Source organism: Oryctolagus cuniculus, chromosome 8 (genome assembly GCF_051225735.1).
Source record: "Oryctolagus cuniculus isolate XC-2025 breed Fujian yellow rabbit chromosome 8, ASM5122573v1, whole genome shotgun sequence".
Taxonomy (NCBI): Eukaryota; Metazoa; Chordata; class Mammalia; order Lagomorpha; family Leporidae; genus Oryctolagus; species Oryctolagus cuniculus.
The window spans coordinates 105,155,951-105,174,193 of NC_142874.1; the positions used below are offsets into that span (position 1 = coordinate 105,155,951).

The 18,243-nt window shown below is 37.2% G+C and overlaps 1 protein-coding gene across 2 annotated transcripts in view; it reads right to left on the bottom strand.

The window, feature by feature from the left end:
- Positions 1 to 16,894, bottom strand: part of MMRN1 (multimerin 1) — a 68,043-nt gene extending 51,149 nt beyond the window's left edge. The window contains exon 1 of one of the 2 annotated variants that reach the window (XM_008267595.5): positions 16,194 to 16,894. In XM_008267595.5, coding sequence (XP_008265817.3) covers positions 16,194 to 16,768 — 575 coding nt within the window. In that variant the 5' untranslated portion in view covers positions 16,769 to 16,894. The remainder of the gene's footprint in view (positions 1 to 16,193) is intronic. The other variant, XM_017347406.4, reaches the window with a different exon arrangement.
- Positions 16,895 to 18,243: the final 1,349 nt, after the last annotated feature.

Consider the following 18,243-nt stretch of genomic DNA (forward strand, 5'->3'; position numbering starts at 1 on the left):
ATTTGGTCTACTCTCTGCCTGGGAATAATTCTTCAAACTGTCATCACAGAGAAATGGGTCCAAATAAAAGAACCCTTGGTTAAAGAAGCATAGATCTGAGTTGTGGGCTGCTGAGATGGGCAAGATGAACAGGGAGATTAATGAAAGGAGAGGCTGGGCAGAGATGTCACTGTCAAATCCAATATAGAGAGACCCTTGAATGCCATGTTGTGCTTGCAGACAAGCAAATACATTCTAATAACACAGCAACCACAGTGTCCAGCATGAAAGGTAAGCAGACAAAACTAGATGTGAGAAGAGCATGGAAATAGGACCTCAACATGGAATAAAACACCAGTAAACAGAAAAACAGAAACAAAACACAGATGACACACAAGACATAATCACAAACAGTGGCTTTAAAACAGTTAACCACCTTGCTTCAGGGATTCATTTCAGCTCATTTGTCAAAAACTGTTAGTTGTAGATGCATGGATTAATTTCTAGGGTTTCTATTCAGTTCCATTGGTCTACATGTCTATTTTTGTGCCAGTACCAAGCTGTTTTATTATTACTGACCTGTATATGTCTTGATTTGTGCTATCGTTACGTCTCCAGTTTTGTTTTTATCATTTAAGATTGCTTTAGCTACTCAAGGTCTCTTGTGTTTCCATATAGATTTTAGCATATTTTTGTCTAGATCTGAGAAGGATGTCCTTGGTAATTTGATTGGGATCCCATGACTTTAAAATTGTTTTGGATAGTATGGACACTTTGATGATATTAATTCTTCCAATCCACAAAAATGGAAGATTTTTCCTTTTTTTTAAACTTTTATTTACCAAATATAAATTTCCAAAGTACAGTTTATGGATTACAATGGCTCCCCCCATAACTTCCCTCCCACCTACAACCCTCCCATCTCCCACTCCTTCTCCCATTCCATTCACATCAAGATTCATTTTCAATTATCTTTATATACAGAATATCGATTTAGTATATATTAAGTAAAGATTTCAACAGTTTGCACCCACACAGAAACACAAAGTGTAAAATACTGTTTCAGTACTAGTTATAGCATTACTTCACATTGGACAACACATTAAGGACATTCAGTACTAGTTATAGCATTACTTCACATTGGACAACACATTAAGGACAGAACACAGTGACTCCTGTTGTTGACTTAACAATGTGACACTCTTGTTTATGGTGTCAGTAATCTCCCTAAGCTCTAGTCATGAGTTGCCCAGGCTATGGAAGCCTTTTGAGTTCACCGATTTCGATCTTACTCAGACATGGTCATAGTCAAAGTGGAAGTTCTCTCCTCCCTTCAGAGATGGCCTTGTTCTTTCCACTGGGATCTCACTCACAGAGATCTTTCATTTAGTTTTTTTTTTTTTTTTTTTTTTTTGGCCAGAGTGTCTTGGCTTTCCATGCCTAAAATACTCTCATGGGCTCTTCAGCCAGATCTGACTGCCTTAAGGCCTGAATATAACCCTACCATACAACCCAGCCATACTGCTCCTTGGAATTTACCCAAAGGAAATTAAATTGGCAAACAAACAAGCTGTCTGTGCATTAATGTTTATTGCAGCTCAATTCACAATAGCTAAGACCTGGAACCAACCCAAATGCCCATCAACAGTAGACTGGATAAAGAAATTATGGGACATGTACTCTATAGAATACTATACAGCAGTCAAAAACAATGAAATCCGGTCATTTCCAATAAGATGTAGGAATCTGGAAAACATTATGCTGAGTGAATTAAGCCAGTCCCAAAGGGACAAATATCATATGTTCTCCCTGATCGGTGACAACTAACTGAGCACCAAAGGGGAAACCTGTTGAAGTGAAATGGACACTGTGAGAAACAGTGACTTGATCAGGTCTTGTGCTGACTGTTGATGTACAATGTAATACTTTATCTCTTTTAGTATTTTTTTTGTTCTAGTACTATTGGTTGAACACTGTAATTAACACACAATTATTCTTAGGTGTTTAACTGAAAGATGATCCCTGTTAAATATAAGAGTGGGAATAAGAGAGGGAGGAGATGTACAATTTGGGACATGCTCAATCTCAATCGGATTTGCCCCAAATGGTGGAGTTAGAAACATGCCAGGGGATTCCAATGCAATCCCATCAAGGTTGCATGTACCAATGCCATCTCACTAGTCCAAGTGATCAATTTCAGTTCACAATTGATCACACTGATAGGTCTAAGAGTCAAAGGGATCACACAAACAAGACTAGTGTCTGCTAATACTAGCTGACAGAATAGAAAAGGGAGAGAACGATCCAACATGGGAAGTGGGATACACAGCAGACTCATAGAAGGGCAGATATCCTAAATAGCACTCTGGCCTCAGAATCAGCCCTTAAGGCAGATTTTTCCTTTTTTGTGTCTTCTGTTTTTTTCCTTAATGCTTTGTAGTTTTCATTGTAGAGCTCTTTCACATCCTTGGTTAAATTTATTCCAAGGTATTCAAATTTTTTTAGCTTTTGTGAATGTCACTGATCTTATAGGTTCTTTCTCAACCATGGAATTGTTTTTACATAAAAATCCTCTTTACTATGACCTTGTCTAAATATGATCAGAGTCAGCGAACTCAAAAGGCTTCCAGAGCCTTGGCAACTCATGACAAGAGCCTAAGGTGATTACTGACGCCATAAACAAGAGTGACAATTTGTTAAGTCAACAACAGGAGTCACTGTGCACTTACTCCTCATGTAGGATCTCTGTCCTTAATGTGCTTTACATTTTGATTTAATGCTATAACTAATATTCAAACAGTACTTAATACTTTGTGTTTCTGTGTGGGTGCAAACTGTTGAAATCTTTACTTAATATATACTAAATTGATCTTCTGTATATAAAGAGAATTGAAAATGAATCTTGATGTGAATGGAAGGGGAGAGAGAGCAAGAGAGGGGAGGGTTGTAGGTGGGATGGAAGTTATAGGGGGTGGAAAAGCCATTGTAATCCATAAGCTGTACTTTGGAAATTTATATTCATTAAATAAAAGTTAAAAAAAGTACTTTTATCCTCCTTGAGATGAATGGCAGTTCACACGCAGAGAGCTTTTAAAATTCTAAATAGTGAAACAATCTCATGACTGAAATAGTTGAGGAGGCAAAGAAACAAACCCACAGATCGCTCATGGTCCACCAATCTTTGATCCAGCGTAAATTGGAAGAACTATCCACAGCAAAAGAGCCCCTGGTGTGACTCCTAATTAGGTTTATGCTACTGATGAAATAAGCTTATTAAGCTATGCTAAAAATGTAAATATGATTTTAAAACCAAATTATCTGAAAATGTAGGTTTAAAAAGAGAAAATGAAGCATGACAAAATGGTGACAGGCAGTTTAAAGGCAAACGTGATGATCCAAGACAAGCGTTTTGCTTAAACCTAGAAATCCTTTGTATCTTTCCAGGCTGATTATGTTAGATGGAGAGCAGTTACTTTGAAGTGTTTAGCTTTCCACAGGGTCATAACCCTCCAACCAGCAGACTGCATTTGGGATTCTCTTTAAGGATAATGACTCTGTTGCTTCTGTGCAGTGACATGCACTGCAAAAAGCTGGTATTGATTCTTTGGCTTTTCCAAGTTAATAGGCAAAAGGTTTGTTCTAGGGCAAAGCAGACATCTTTGGTCATGAGCAAAGGCCTAGCTTGTTGAACATATAAAACAGAAGCAGGAAAAAAGTCTCTATTAGGACTTACAAAGCTCGAAGGCTTGTAGGTGAGGAACTGAGAGAAGGTGTTGTAAATAATCAGTGTACTGTATCTTTATTTTGATGTTTTAGAAATCTAATCTCTCTGGAGCTAGCAAAAAGACTAAATTAAGAAAAACTTGCGTTAACTGACAAGCCATGGCCCCATCATATTCATTCTTACTCTGAACTAAGTGAGAACAGACGGAAGCAACAAGGAGGCTTTTCAATAATGATCACATGAAACGTTTTCCTTAAGAAATTCCTTAAGCGACAATCTAAGAGTTAACTTAATTCAATTACACTAATCCTTCAAACAGAGCAATAAAGCACTCGCCATCCAGTTCCTAAGAGGCTAAATATTTAAATTTTCATATTGATAACTTGTGCTTGAATTGACACAAAAGCATGGAAGTATCAAGTATTCAGGATTTTTCCTTAAGTCAAGGTGAACCAGCAAAATTCCCACCATAAGCCAAGCAGATGGAAGACTTGGAGAAGGTTTTGTGTTTGGAGAAGAATTTAAGGACTGAAGGAGTTTGGTCTTGTTTCCCTTTTAGTAAGATGAATTCAGAATTCAAAGGAGAAAAAGAAAAAAGGAGACAAAACAAGACAGATGCTGAAAATTAGCACTGTCCTGATGAACTAGAGTTATCTGTTGTCTCACATAATAACACATGCCTCACATATGATCTATCCATGGCTTCCTGACTTGTGAAAGTGTAAGATCATAAATTATCCTTTCTTTACCTTGCGCCTAAAGAAGACTACAAATTATGAAGACAACAACATATATATATGTATTAATTAATCTACAAACACCTTAGGGAAAGGATTCAGTCTCTGGCGAGAGTTAATTTAGAGAAAAGTGTTAATTAATCATTAATAAGAAAATCATGCATTTGTACCGTCACTCATTTATCTCATGGAGAACACTATGGTCTTAATTCTAGGATTGCTGCTGCATGGGAACACACCTCTACAAAATCTTAACAGAGCTAAGAGCTAAGTGGGGTCAATACTATTAGTAACAGCACAATTACCAAATGAGATGTTATACATTATTGCCCAAGAAAGCCCTCAAATCCATAGCAGTCATATCCCCACCAAATCCAATGATGGTAAGTAGGATAAACACATCCTAAATACGTAAAAGGCATTCACGTATTTTAATGACAAATGTTCACTACTTTTGCAAGCCAACATGCTCATCATCATCATTCTCTCTCTTTCCTGTATTAGTAAAAAGCTGTTTATTTTACTAGGCAAATAAATATTTACAGGCAAGATTATATCTTAATATAAAATCAGTTTTTTCCTTGGCATCAATACTTGGAGAGAAAAGTATCCAAAGATAGCCCCATTTGGTTCAACAGTTCAGCTATTAATTCCCTGAGGAATGTGTCTTCTAAGTTGCTAAAAACAGCACAGGTTTTAGACAACAGCACCAGTCAGGGTAAGTGTATGCCCTACGTGCACTATTTTAATTTGAGAGCATTATTAAAATATCATGCATCACAGTAGCCAAAAGGTAGGAGCAACTCAAATGTCCATTGACAAATGAGAAGAAAAATGAAAATGTAATACACACACAATGGAATATCATTCAGTCTTTAAAAGGAAGGAAATTCTGACAACACAGATGAATCTGGACTGTATTATACCACCTGAAATAAACTGGTCGGAGAAAGACAAATATTCTATACTTCCACCTACCTGATGTACAGGGTGTAGTTAAATGTTTAGAGGCAGAAAATAGCGTGGTGGCTGCTAGGGGCTGTGGGAAAGGAAGGATGGGGAGTTGTCATGGAGTGGGTATAGGGTTCCATTTTGGGAAAAGTTCCGGATACAGATGATGGTGATGGCTGCATAACAATGTGAATGTACTCAATGCCACAGAACTCCACACTTAAGTATGGTTAAAATGGTGCGATTTTTATTATGTATGTTTTACCACAATAAAAATACATGCATACATATATTGAGAAGTAAACTTTTAGGGAAATCCGTAAATAATACGTTTGTGTAGGTATGCCTAAATCAAGAGGACTCAAAGAAAAAGTGGAAGAAATAAGAAGAGGAACGAATGAAAAGATAGAAGCGAGAGAGCAGGAAGGGAGAAGGAGGGAAGGGAAGGAGGGGAACTGAAGGGCTGTCCTGAGTGTGTGCTTGTGTTTTCCTCCACCCATTGGGGCGAAGGAAGAGTGTGTCCGGAGTTCATTCGTTTGTTTCTCTTAGGAAATTAAGCAGGAGGGGAGGGGTGGACACACTTTCACAAGCAGAAGGAAATAATATAGGAAGTTTTTCTCTGAATAGAGGCTGTAACAAGGTTGGATGGTGGAGCCTGGCTGTGTTCATTTGGATCTGGAGTCTACGAGGTATCAGACAGAGCTTGTCGGGTACTCGTGACTTCCTCGTCAGGGAAGTCAGGGTAACACTATTACCTGACTTACAGGATCGCTGTGAGCCGAGATGAGTTAATGCCTGGGAAACACCTGCTGCCACCGCCACTGCTCATGGTAATTCTAGAAATCAGAGTTAAGTGGGATTTCTTTAACCAAGGAACTATTGACTCAAGTAGAGTCCCAGGTTTTTCCTCACATGTCAATAGACATGGCTTCTTTTTTGGGTCTTTAATGACTTGATAAATTTATCATAGCCATAATTGCTTGTAAGTTTGAAGTCAAGAATAACTTCCAGAAAATCAATGCACAACACTATTATTACAATTTACATTCAGTTCAGAGAATGAAGCTCAACTCTTGGGAGAATGAAGTTAAAGCACCTCTAAATCTTAAGAAGTCATGAATATAAACATAAAATAAATAGCTATAACAATCTATTTTATTAGAATTGTTTTTCAGTTAAAAGAAAAAGAGAAGTCACTTTACAAATTACTAATTTAAGAGACTTGAATGTACACGTGATTCACCAGTTATAAGTGATAGTCATTTAAGGGAAATATACACAATTTGAAAGAAGAAATAATAGAAGTGAGAAGCAAGAACATTTAATACAATAATTTAAAATAATAATAATAAAGGGGTTTTGATATGTAAAGTCACACTTAAATAAAGTGTTGGAATTTTTATGTTTCTTTTTGGCTAATATCCTAAACGCAAGTTCATTTTAATACTTACTAACTTAGAAAAATAATTGCTTTATTTTCCAACAAAAAATAATAATTAATATTTATGCTGTATTTCATTTTAGTGTAATTTTACTTAGCTATGTTTTACTGTTTTATGAAATTTACTTTTTTACTCTTAATAAGTTCTATATGTTAGTCAAACTTGGATAAAAGTATTAGTTTTATAAAACACTCATGTAAATTAATATTTTTAAAACAAGTTTTGAAAGATAATTGGGCAAACTCAGATCACAGGAAATTTTGGATACTTTAAATTTGGGCTTTAAGCATGAATACCTTTTATAAAATAAGATAACTGCTGGCTCAAAAAATAAAAAAGAATAAACCCCTTTTGATACATCAACTTTTGCAATTAATGCCTTCTGTCAGGCTCATTAATTTGCTTTCTGGAATGAGCAAATTGTGGTGAATGTAATTGAGTTTTCAATGATGGATGACTGTACTGTGTCTCAGGTTCACAAATCATTGTCTATATACAATATCCCCAGTGTAATGACCTACATGTGTCCTCTCCCAGGATATACATAGCCTTTGCTTTTAGAATCAGTCTGTTTTCCAACATCTAAAATTGAAGATAATATTTTTTTAAAAAAGGCAATTGAATGAAATATGTCAAATTTTCATGTATATTTCATAAGTAACAATGTATACTTTATAATTAGTTTAATCTTTAATACTTGTCAAGCATTTGTTTTATTTTAGTTAATTCTATTTTGAAGTTTTTTTCCCTAAACTGTGACTTGAGCATGTTCAGGGACATTGTAAACTGCTTCTGGTCCAGTAGGTGTCAGGCTTTCCCAGGGTGCAGACCACAGGGCAGACTAATGGATGCTGCGAGGATGCTTAATTCTAGGCTCAATCCAATTGTAAAGTGACACCTTTAGCAGTTCCCCTGAATAACGAATTCGTAACATTACAGTCTGACATTCAGAAAGGCTGAGGGTGTGAAAATCTAAAGGTTTCCTACTTACTGACCTCAACTACACGAGCACTTATTAAATTCAAGCCTAAAACACAATATATATATATATATATATATATATATATATTTATATACTTAGTAGTAACTTAGTGAGTAAAATAGCAAAGTAATGAAACAAAGGAAATTATAGATTGGAAAAAATTGAGACAGAGAATATACTTTACATGGTATTTTTGTTCTGATGGCAGTAATATAATGCATGAATTTATTTTCCAAGTATATAAAAAGGTACTTTTTAATGTAAGGGTGTGTTTCTCTTTAGAATGTTACAGCATATAAGTACAATACCCTTTCAATGCCATTCAGCCTAATAATAACTTTGCAAATAACACATGAATTTAACTGTTTGGATTTTGTGCATTTCAAATCTACTCATAATTCACACAAAATGAGCCTTAAAAAGTGTTTTATAATATCAGAATTCACTAAATGTTTTTTGTAATTTTAAAACATTTTAAATGAGGTATTTAATTTGAACTTACAAGTATCCTAATAAGAGATGTGTAGAACTTACATTAGAACATTGTAATAGAAATGATAAATCATTGAACTTGTCACCTCTTTTTAAAAATTTAAATTTATGTATTTGAGAGGCAGGGAGACACACACACAGAGAGAGAGAGAGAGAGAGAGAAAGGGTGCCGCATTTCCTGACTCATTACAAAATGCTTGCAATGGCTGGGGTTGGGCTGAGGCCAAGCTGGAAGCCAGGTATTCGATCCAGTTCTTCCACAGGGGCAGCAGGAACCCAATTACTTGAGCCACTGTGACTGCCTCCCAGGATCTGCATTTTCAAGAAGCTGGAATCCAGGGAAGTGCTGAGTGTTGAATCCAGTCACTCAAATAGTGAATTTGAGTGCCTTAACTGTTACCTTAATGCCAGGCCAAACACCTACACCTAGGTAATCCCTCTGTGCATAAAACAAGTTTTGGGACATATAAAGAGACACTATAACAAGTGAAATTCTAAGTGCAACTGTCATTGAACTCAGAAAAAAATCCATCATGTTTTTCCTGTCAGTTCAACTTTTATCTTCTTTCTGGCTCCTCTTATTAATAATTTAATATAGCTATATTTAAAATAAAATAAATTTTTTAAAATATTTCAAATATTAAAAAATTTTAAAATATTTAAAATAAAATAAACAAAAACAAGAAATGGAAAACTCTGTTCTTACTGACCTCTAACTCACCCTCCATTCATTGATGAAGAAGGAGAAGGAGGAGGAGGAAGAGGAGGAGAGGAAGAGGAAGAAGAGAGGGAGGAGGGGGAGGAAAAGTCCACCAAAAGGGAAGTCCACAGCTGATGCCTCTTCTTTTGTCATCTTCCTTCCTAGTTCAAACCACTGAGGCCACAGCACAGTGCTCACTCACTTGCTGATCATCTCCATGTCACTAAAATAGTGGACACGTGTCTAAGAACATAATGATCTTCCCGTACATTATCTTTTCAGCAGAATTCCAAACTGGTGACCCTTCTTAAAGTTCTTTCTTCCTTGAATCTACCACATTTCATGTTTTTTAGTTTCTCTTCTAATTTCTCTGGCCACCTCATTTAAAATTCTGTTTTGGGGCTAGTGCTGTGGTGTGGCCAGTAAAGTTGTCGCCTTCAGTGCTGGCATCCCATATGGGCGCCGGTTCAACTCTCGGCTGCTCCATGCTCTCCTCTATGACCTGGGAAGGCAGCAGAAGATGGCCCAAGCCCTTGGGCTCCTGCACCAGCATGGGAGACCAGGAAGCTGGCTTCGGATTGGCACAGCTCCGGCCATTACAGGCAATTGGGGAGTGAACCAGTGAATGGAAGACCTCTCTCTCTCTCTGCCCATCCTTCTCTCTCTGTGTATCTCTGACTTTCAAATAAATAAAAAAAAAACTTTAAAAAAAGAAGTTTTGTTGCAAGCATCTGCCACTATTAGTTCATCAAGTGTTACAGGTTCTTTGATTGTGAATTCTAGATCTGCTTTATTTCAGTATCATTCACATGCATGACTTAATTTATTTGTACATGTGAGAAATATTTGGTGATCCATTTTCAATATAACACAGTAAGTGGAAAATTACTGACAGCAAACCCACTCAAGCAGTTTGCTGGTGTGGTAGCTGTGGAAGTTCAAACAACAGGAAAACTCTTAAACAAATAATTCCAACAGGATACAGCTCTTGTACAGCAACAAGTTCAATCAGCTCTAACCTGTCGACATTACTTGGGTGCTTTCGTCACTGTAGAGGATAGAAGCACAGCAGAGAAGGGAATAGAAATAGCCTTATAGAGGAAACCAGGACAGTGTTTGGGAATATTGTACACCCCATAGTATTCAGCCAATGAAGAAGCAGGGATAAAATCCCGACTGCAATTGATCCAGGTGTGCCTGCTCCACTGACAGATAACAGATCTTACAGGACCATTTTAAAAGTCTCACTTGTGCTGTGCTTTCTGTCCTGAGTCCATGCCTTGGGTCTGGGTGGGCAGCAGTGCTTCCCGCATCCTGGGGAGATCTGTTTCCCACATTTACTAATACTTTCCCCGATTTTCATAACTGGTTTTGATCCTCCCTCTGAGCTCTAAGCCCTTCCAATAGCCCATCATTCCAAAGCATTTTACTGAACACTTTCTCTGTGCCTGGCCCTTTCTTTATTTTTTATACTTCTTTTATTTTTATTTTTAATTAGCTTTAACAGGCTTGATGTGATTTATAGATACAATCAAAAGAAAGTAATGCCATTCCCTTCCTCCCTACCACTCTCTTTCCTTCTCTCTTTATTTTTGTCTTTTTTTTTTCTTAGCTTTTGAGATAACATTTTACAATTACAGGGGGCCAGAGCTGTGGTGTAGCAGGTAAAGTCACCGCTTGCAGTGCTGGCATCCCATATGGGCGCTGGGTTGAGTCCTGGCTGCTCCATACTCTCCCCATATGGCCTGGAAAGGCAGTAGAAGATGGCCGGCCCAAGTCCTTGGGCCCCTGTACCCATGTGGAAAACCCAGAGGAAGCTCCTGGCTCCTGGCTTTCAGTCAGCTCAGCTCTGGCCATTGCAGCCATTTGAGGAGTGAACTAGTGTGTGGAAGGGTTCTCTCTCTCTCTCTCTCTCTCTCTCTCTCTCCCTCTGCCTCTGTGTAGCTCTGCCTTTCAAGTAAATAAATAAATCTTTTTTTAAAAAATTACATTACAATAAAAAGACTTAATACTTCACCAAATAAGAAGTTTAACAAGTAAAAAAGCAAAAAGAATATAGGGGATATAGACAATAGCCATAAACAATAACTGAATGGAAAAATGGCTATTTCACCCATTTAAATTAAATTTTAGCTCTACATATAAGTGAGAACGTGCAGTATTTGTCTTTCCAGGTCCAACTTATTTCACTTAACATGATGTTTTCCAGTTGTGTCCATTTTGCTGCTTTACTAGGCAAAGAACAGAATAGTAAATAATACAGACAAGGATCCCATTTTCATGGGGTGAATTTCTATTGTGGGAAAACATGAAATAGCCAACTATCTATATAAGTGGACTGGATAATTTCAAATAAGTGCTACGAAGAAAAGATCAGGTGGTAAGACAGGAGCGGTGAGTGAGAGGAATGATATTCTTACATTGGGTGGTCAGAGAAGTTCTCTGAGGAAACGGCATTGAAACTGCAGAGTCCTTCCTTCTGAGGGCTGAAGGAAGAGCATTCCAGCAAGAGCAAACAGGAGGTTCCTTGAGATGCGAATTAACCTGACAGGCTCAGGAAACACACACAGAAATAAAGGCCAGTGAGGCTGGAGGAAATGAAGTACAGGGAGCTTGGACTGTGATGCTGAGTGAAATACTAAATTCTGCACACATCTCTGAAATCAAGAATGGACTTTGAATTCAGCAGTAATTCTTAACTACTGTTGACCACACAATAGTTATTGCTATTACCTTCGAAATGCTTTAAACAGTTTCACTTTAAGTTTGTAAAAGAATGATACATGGTAAAAAAAATCTCAAAAAGTAAAAGATAACTAAATCTAAAAGTTCTAAACAAGAAAATATGGTGTCACCTTTTTCCTTCTTTTTAGTCCCTAAGATAATGTGTCACTTAACAAGTGAAGTCTAGGGCTGACACTGCAGCATCATGGGTTAGGCTGGCGTGTATGATTCTGCCATGCCCCATATGGGCACTTGTTCAAGTCCTGGCTGCTCCACTACCATTCTAGCTCCCTGCTAATGTGCCTGGGAAAGCAATGGAAGATAACTTAAGTGCTTGTGCCCCTGCACCTACATGGGGTGCCTGGGAAAAGCTCCTGGCTCCTACTTCCAATTGGCCCAACTCCAGCCATTGCAACCATTTGGGGAGTGAATCAGCAGATACATGATCTCTCTCTCTCTCTCTTTCTCTCTCTCTCTCTCTTTCTGTCTCTCTTTAATTCTGACTTTCAAATAAATAAATAAATCTTAAAAAAATAGTAAAATCTTACAACCAGTGAAATGCATCAAAAAGATCTCTCAGGAGGGAGAGGAAAATGTCAAGGGCATATCTAAAGTTTGTAGTTGCCAAATGAACCATTCACCAAGATGGCAAAGATTCAGACACAAGTGTGCAAGGGGCAGCAAGGGGTAGAGGAGAAGTTAAGTAGGCATTTGGAGCACGTCCTTACCTCGTTTCACCTCTTCCCCTGCTGGGAAGGCTTACTGACCCTGTTCAGAATGTTCAGAATGAGTAAGCCACTCACCCCGTTACACACTCTCACAAGCGTCATGCAGAAAGTTCATCACTGTTTCAACATCAGCATTTGTGATTCATTGTTTTCCTTCTCAGAACCTTCCCACTGGGCTGTAGGTACCACAGCAGGGCAAGGCATGCAGAAATTTTTGTTTACTGTTTTATGACTAGCTTTAGGGATAGATTAGGTGTTCAGGAAATATTTGTTCATCACCTAAATACACTAATCCTAGCTTCTTTTTATCCTGAAAGTTTGAAAGCATTTGGTCATTGACTATACCCACTCTGTCAGACGGGAAGCCACAGCTCTGTTTTAGCCTGAACTTCCTGCAGTGCTAACCTGGGAGATAATACAAGAAGAACCAAAAATAAGCCAGAGAAATCCTGTAGAAGAGAACCTGCCATAGTCACAAGTATTCCCTTTACTAAGGATCATTATAAAATCCTGAGAATGGTAGCAAAAACAAAATGAAACAACAACAACAAACTAAGATGAGTTTATCCCAAACTAACTAGGTATTTTCATAGACAAATAAGAATATTTCTTTGGAAAAGATTCTGTCTTATATTCATTTGTTGACTTTCCTGTTTAACATTGTTTGATTAAATATTTATTGTGTACCTGGAATAAGAGACTTTGCTAACACTAAAAACGTGTACCAATGTGCAAAGAGATGACACTGTTCCTTGTAATTCTTATGCACTGTTACAGATACAGTGAGGGAAGAACCCAGGGAGAGCTATAGGAGCAGTCACAAGGGCCACCTAATAGCCGGAGAAGGCTGCCTAAAGTATTATCATCGGGAAAAAAAAAAGGAGATGAAGAAAAGACGACCATGCTGGACAGAGGGATCAACTAAAAGGAAAAGGAGGCTGAACCCAGGGCATCTTGTTGACCACAGAACCACAGATGTGCATAGGCTGGAAGCAGCAGAAGATGAAGTTGGGGAGGAAGGCAGGAGCCAGGTCCAGGATGGCATTATGTGACTAACCGGATAAGGAATCTGGAAAGTATTCTGCAGTCAACCAACAGCCTCCAAGGGCTCACGACAGGAAAGTGGACTGCTCACTGCTATTTTCCTACTTGGGAAAATAGACTGTACCTGAAGATGGAATATAACGTAGGGATTGAAAATATACGACTTTGAAGCCAGCCAGCTTGGCTTTGGGTCCTTGCACAGAGATTTGCTGGCTAAGTCTTTTAGGTGAGTCACTTAAACTCTCTAAGGAAGTGACAGGATCTTCTTCGTCTGTGGGGAACTGTGGTGAGATACACATATATATCTCACTACTGTACAGTACCAGGAACAGTGCCATATAAATGGAACTTAGTAGTAGTAGTGTTTTCTAATCAAATGAAAATATGAAAGACTTCTTTTGAACTTATCAGGGTCTCTTACATCCACACTATCAAGGAGGGACCTAGGTATTCTCTAATACCATTGTCATTTGCATAGCTTCATGAGAAGAAATCTTAAATGTTCAGCAAAAAATTACCGAAACAAAACCTCAGGCTTTCCAGGACCTCAAGTTATAAAGTCTCTAAGTGCAGTTATTATTTCTAGAGAAACAACTTAAGATTATTGTTGTTAGAAAATCCATAGGTTGTTCAGTAAGCTACACTTACAATGTGTGATTTTCAAATAAAACATATTGATTTTTAAAAAAAAAATCTGTTATATGTTACCTATGTTGGTTTTACTATTTGTATGAAATATTTCTTATAGGAAGGAATTATTATTATTCATAAATTCTGGGCATTCCTACAGCCTAGCCCAGTGTTAGGTACATGGTAGTCAATTTACAAACAATCATCAAATAAATAACTGTTCCCAGGCTTTGAGTGTAAGTGGTAAAGCAACTAGCAGCTATTTAAAATCTAGTATTTATGAAACTTTTAAACTACTAGTTTGAACTATGAAAAATATATACCACTTTATATATGTTACATAACATTTTAACTTTTTTATCCTTTTTATAATATTTTCAAGTCTATTAAAATCTATAACTAGCATTTCTGGAAAGTTCACAATGGTTTCCTATGAATGTCTAAAAATTCTATTATAGACAAAAACTGACTTACAAACTCTAATAAAATATGATCACTAGAAATGATACATGGAAATGATTAATAAAAGGCTCTTGATAAATAGTATTTGTTATTTTTAATAGATAGAAATCTGTTTTCCTCCAAAACAGAAATATAAACATAAGTTTGTTAAATGTCTGGTGTAGGCGAGTTGAAGATTTTGTAACCTATAATATATGTTTTCTAGATAATTGGGATTTTTCTAAATTATAAGTGAGTAAATTTGCAGATAAATAAGGCTTATATTTTTTAATTAAACACAATGAAAAGTTGACTTAAATAATAAAGAAATCATAAATCTATTTGCTTGTGTCTTTCCCATTGACTCATTCCTGATATGTATATCAGCAGCCACTTTAACAAGATGTCTTTCACACAGCAAGTGTTAACTTGCATTAACTCAAATTTTATTATATAAGTGTATTTCCAAAAGTTGCGGAAAATGGATATTAACTTTTAATTCCATTTTCCCTGAACTTTTTGAAGTGCCCTTGTATTTTTAGTAAGATATTTAACTCAGCTTAACTCCCAAAATGTATTTGTTGTCTTGAAATTGTTTCAATATAGTTTAAAAGTGTTTTGAAGTTTAGTTTTGTAACACTAAATATCTGGTATTCCAAACATACAGATAACTCAGCACATTAAATGAACAAAACATTGAATTGACCATGTATGTTTTTCTTTGCTTATTTCCTTTTTAAACAATACTAAGCTTTGTTTTATTACTTATTTTAGTTTATCAATTCGAACTGCTATAACTTAAATCAAAATTCATTTGTCAAATTAGGCTTTTCTGATTCATTGCACTCATTATGATAGCACATCTTAATATAATTACAATATTAGTAGAGTATGACTTGTTAAGTATTCTGTAGGCAGCATGCATACAAACATTTTATGAATTTTAATGTGCGTGATAATCCTGCAATTGTCGTTTTATCTGTATCCCCTGCATCTTATCTGTATTTGTATTTGTATATATGAAGAAACTGAGATTCAGAGAGATCAAATGACTTGCTTAGAGCCGTGAATCTCCACAGTACTAAAGATAGGATTGCAATCCAGCTCAATTACATGAAGTTATCAAGCATAACTCAGTTGATTTGGTTTGATCCCTGAGAGCTTTATACCTTTCACAGTACCACTGCTGCGATTTTCAAATCTGCTCACTTCCCAGCTTTACTATTTTATTCTGTTTTTTTTTTTCTTCCTTTTCTTTCGTAGGTATAGCTCTGAGCACAATCAACACCAGCACATACCAGGAGTTGAATTACATAAACTACCAGCCCCATGCTGATATGGTAGTGACTAATCCATTTAAAGGCATCTATACAACTTAACAGAGAAGTGACTGGCTATTTAGTTAAAACAAATTTGCTGCATTTTATTTACTCATCTTTTCTCTGTTAGATAGGAAGATAACAAAGACCATACCTAACCGAAATGTTGAAATTACAAATAGGGTCTGATTTCGTCTCACACCTGAAATAATTTTCCAGGAATGCCGTAGTTTAAACTGTTAAGGTGTTTTGGTGGACCTTATAGCCAGAGAAAGTAAAAAAGGAAAAACTGTTTCTTACTTTCCTCTAGTTGTCTCAAAACTTGATTTTTGATAGCCAGCTCCTTGACTTTGGTCGCTGAGATATGTTTTCCTGGGGGACCGATTTCTCATGCCTCCAGCTAAGTTCTGAGGCACTGTTTGTTCCTTTGACGTGCTAGCAAAACTCTGCAGAAATCTCAGTGTAGAATTGGAAAGGACCACCGACTTTGCTCCGGGATTGAACTTGGTGCTAGTCTGGGTCCTGAGGGCAGGATTTTGTGACTTCACGGTTCCTTCTTCAGTCATCTCTGTGGGTGCAGGCGTCTGGTTTCCCACACCCTCAGCAGGTGTACTTGACTCTAAGAGGGGCAATGCTGACTGTAGAAGAGTCTCTTCAGAAGTTCCCTCTTCAGGAATCGGGGCGATCTCAGCTAACTCGGGCCGAGCGGTGGGCAGCAGTTGGAAACCTTCTGTTGTGTTGGGAGCAACTGAGGCAGAAGTCACATTCTGGGAGCTTTCACCTTCAGGTGCAGTCCAGGAGGGCTCCACGCTGTAAAGCCCGATGCCTCCACTCCATAAACTGGAGAGCAGGACGAATAACCTTGCTGCCTCCATCTTAGTCCTTTGAAACAAGAAAGCTCATGGGAAATTGTGGGATGAAGCCCTTCTGGCCGTTTCGATAGCTGCTTTCACATTGAATCCGCTAAGACAGATCTCTGCCCGTTTGAGATGAATAGAGGAAGCAGGTTTCTGTGTTTTGCAGTGCACTCAGGAAGTTTGTTTCCTGTTTCTGTAGGTTTTTTGAGACCTGTGACCTCTGGTAGGAATGATCTATGGAGGTGGTGAAGGGACTCTGACGAAGCTAAGGGTAAATGGGAAAACACAGGCGATTATTATCAGGAAAACCCGTGGAAACACATGAAGTAATCTTCCTTTCTTAGGTACACTCATGTCTCATGTTTCACGGATTTCAAAGTCAAACTGCATGTTGATGACGGAGAGTATGGAATTTTGTTTGCATAAGCTTCAGTGGAGGAATTAACATTTTGTTCTACCACATGAGGAAACTGAGAAAAAATTTGGTGTCACCCTTTTCCACCACTCAGAGTTCTACCTTTTGTGCAAGTGCACACACGCACACATACACACACACAGGGAAACAACAATGTGCTTGCAGTGTTTCTGTCAATTCATGTGTGATTCACAGGCTGAATTATGAAAAAAAACTCACTATTTTTGTACATACACCCCAGTCACACCATTGCTTGGAAATGATCTCAATGAATATAAGAAATAGCAAAACGGAAAGCACAAATAACTGAATTTTAAAGGTGTATAAGGAACTCACTTTAAATGATGTTCTTAGAATTTCCACCAGAGATATCAACTTGCAGAACGAATAATAAGAATTTTACTTTCTTTACTTTCTGAACCAAATCTTCTCATGGTTAAGGTAATTAATATTTTACCACTAAGGAATAGATGAAGGAAGCAATGAAGTGATATACACAAATAAATTAAACTGGGATATTATTAAAGGGTTTTCTTTGGTTATTTTTCTAACAGAGATGTTTCATGGGATTTATAATTTCATATCTAGAACAAATGTCTGACAGCGATGTTTCAATTAACTTTTCCCACCTGTAGAATTCCATATCAGACTCTTAGGGCAGTTCATTCATTCATTCCCATATTCATTTATTTAGTAACTATCTAAACTCACAGCCTGTGCCAGGCACTCTCTTGGGTGCTGAGATGATACAGGAATGGGGAAATATTCTCAGCTGTCAATTTGCTTGCAGCCTGGTACATGTTAGTTGAAGGCTAGCTCCAGGTGTAATTAATTTTCCTGTTAACTTTTGTGCCAGACATTAAGCTTTTGCTAAATATTCAATCATAGAACCTTGTCTTTCAGAATGAGAAAATTGGAAACTTGGTGTTTGTTAAGTCTTGCTTTATTACAAATATGTGCTCATTTTCATAATCCTGACAAAGGATACCAGGATTTGAAACAAGGCTTAATTTTTTTCCTGGACTAGTTAATACTTTTCTGTTCTCATAATCTTGGCCATTCATTTTTATTGATCACA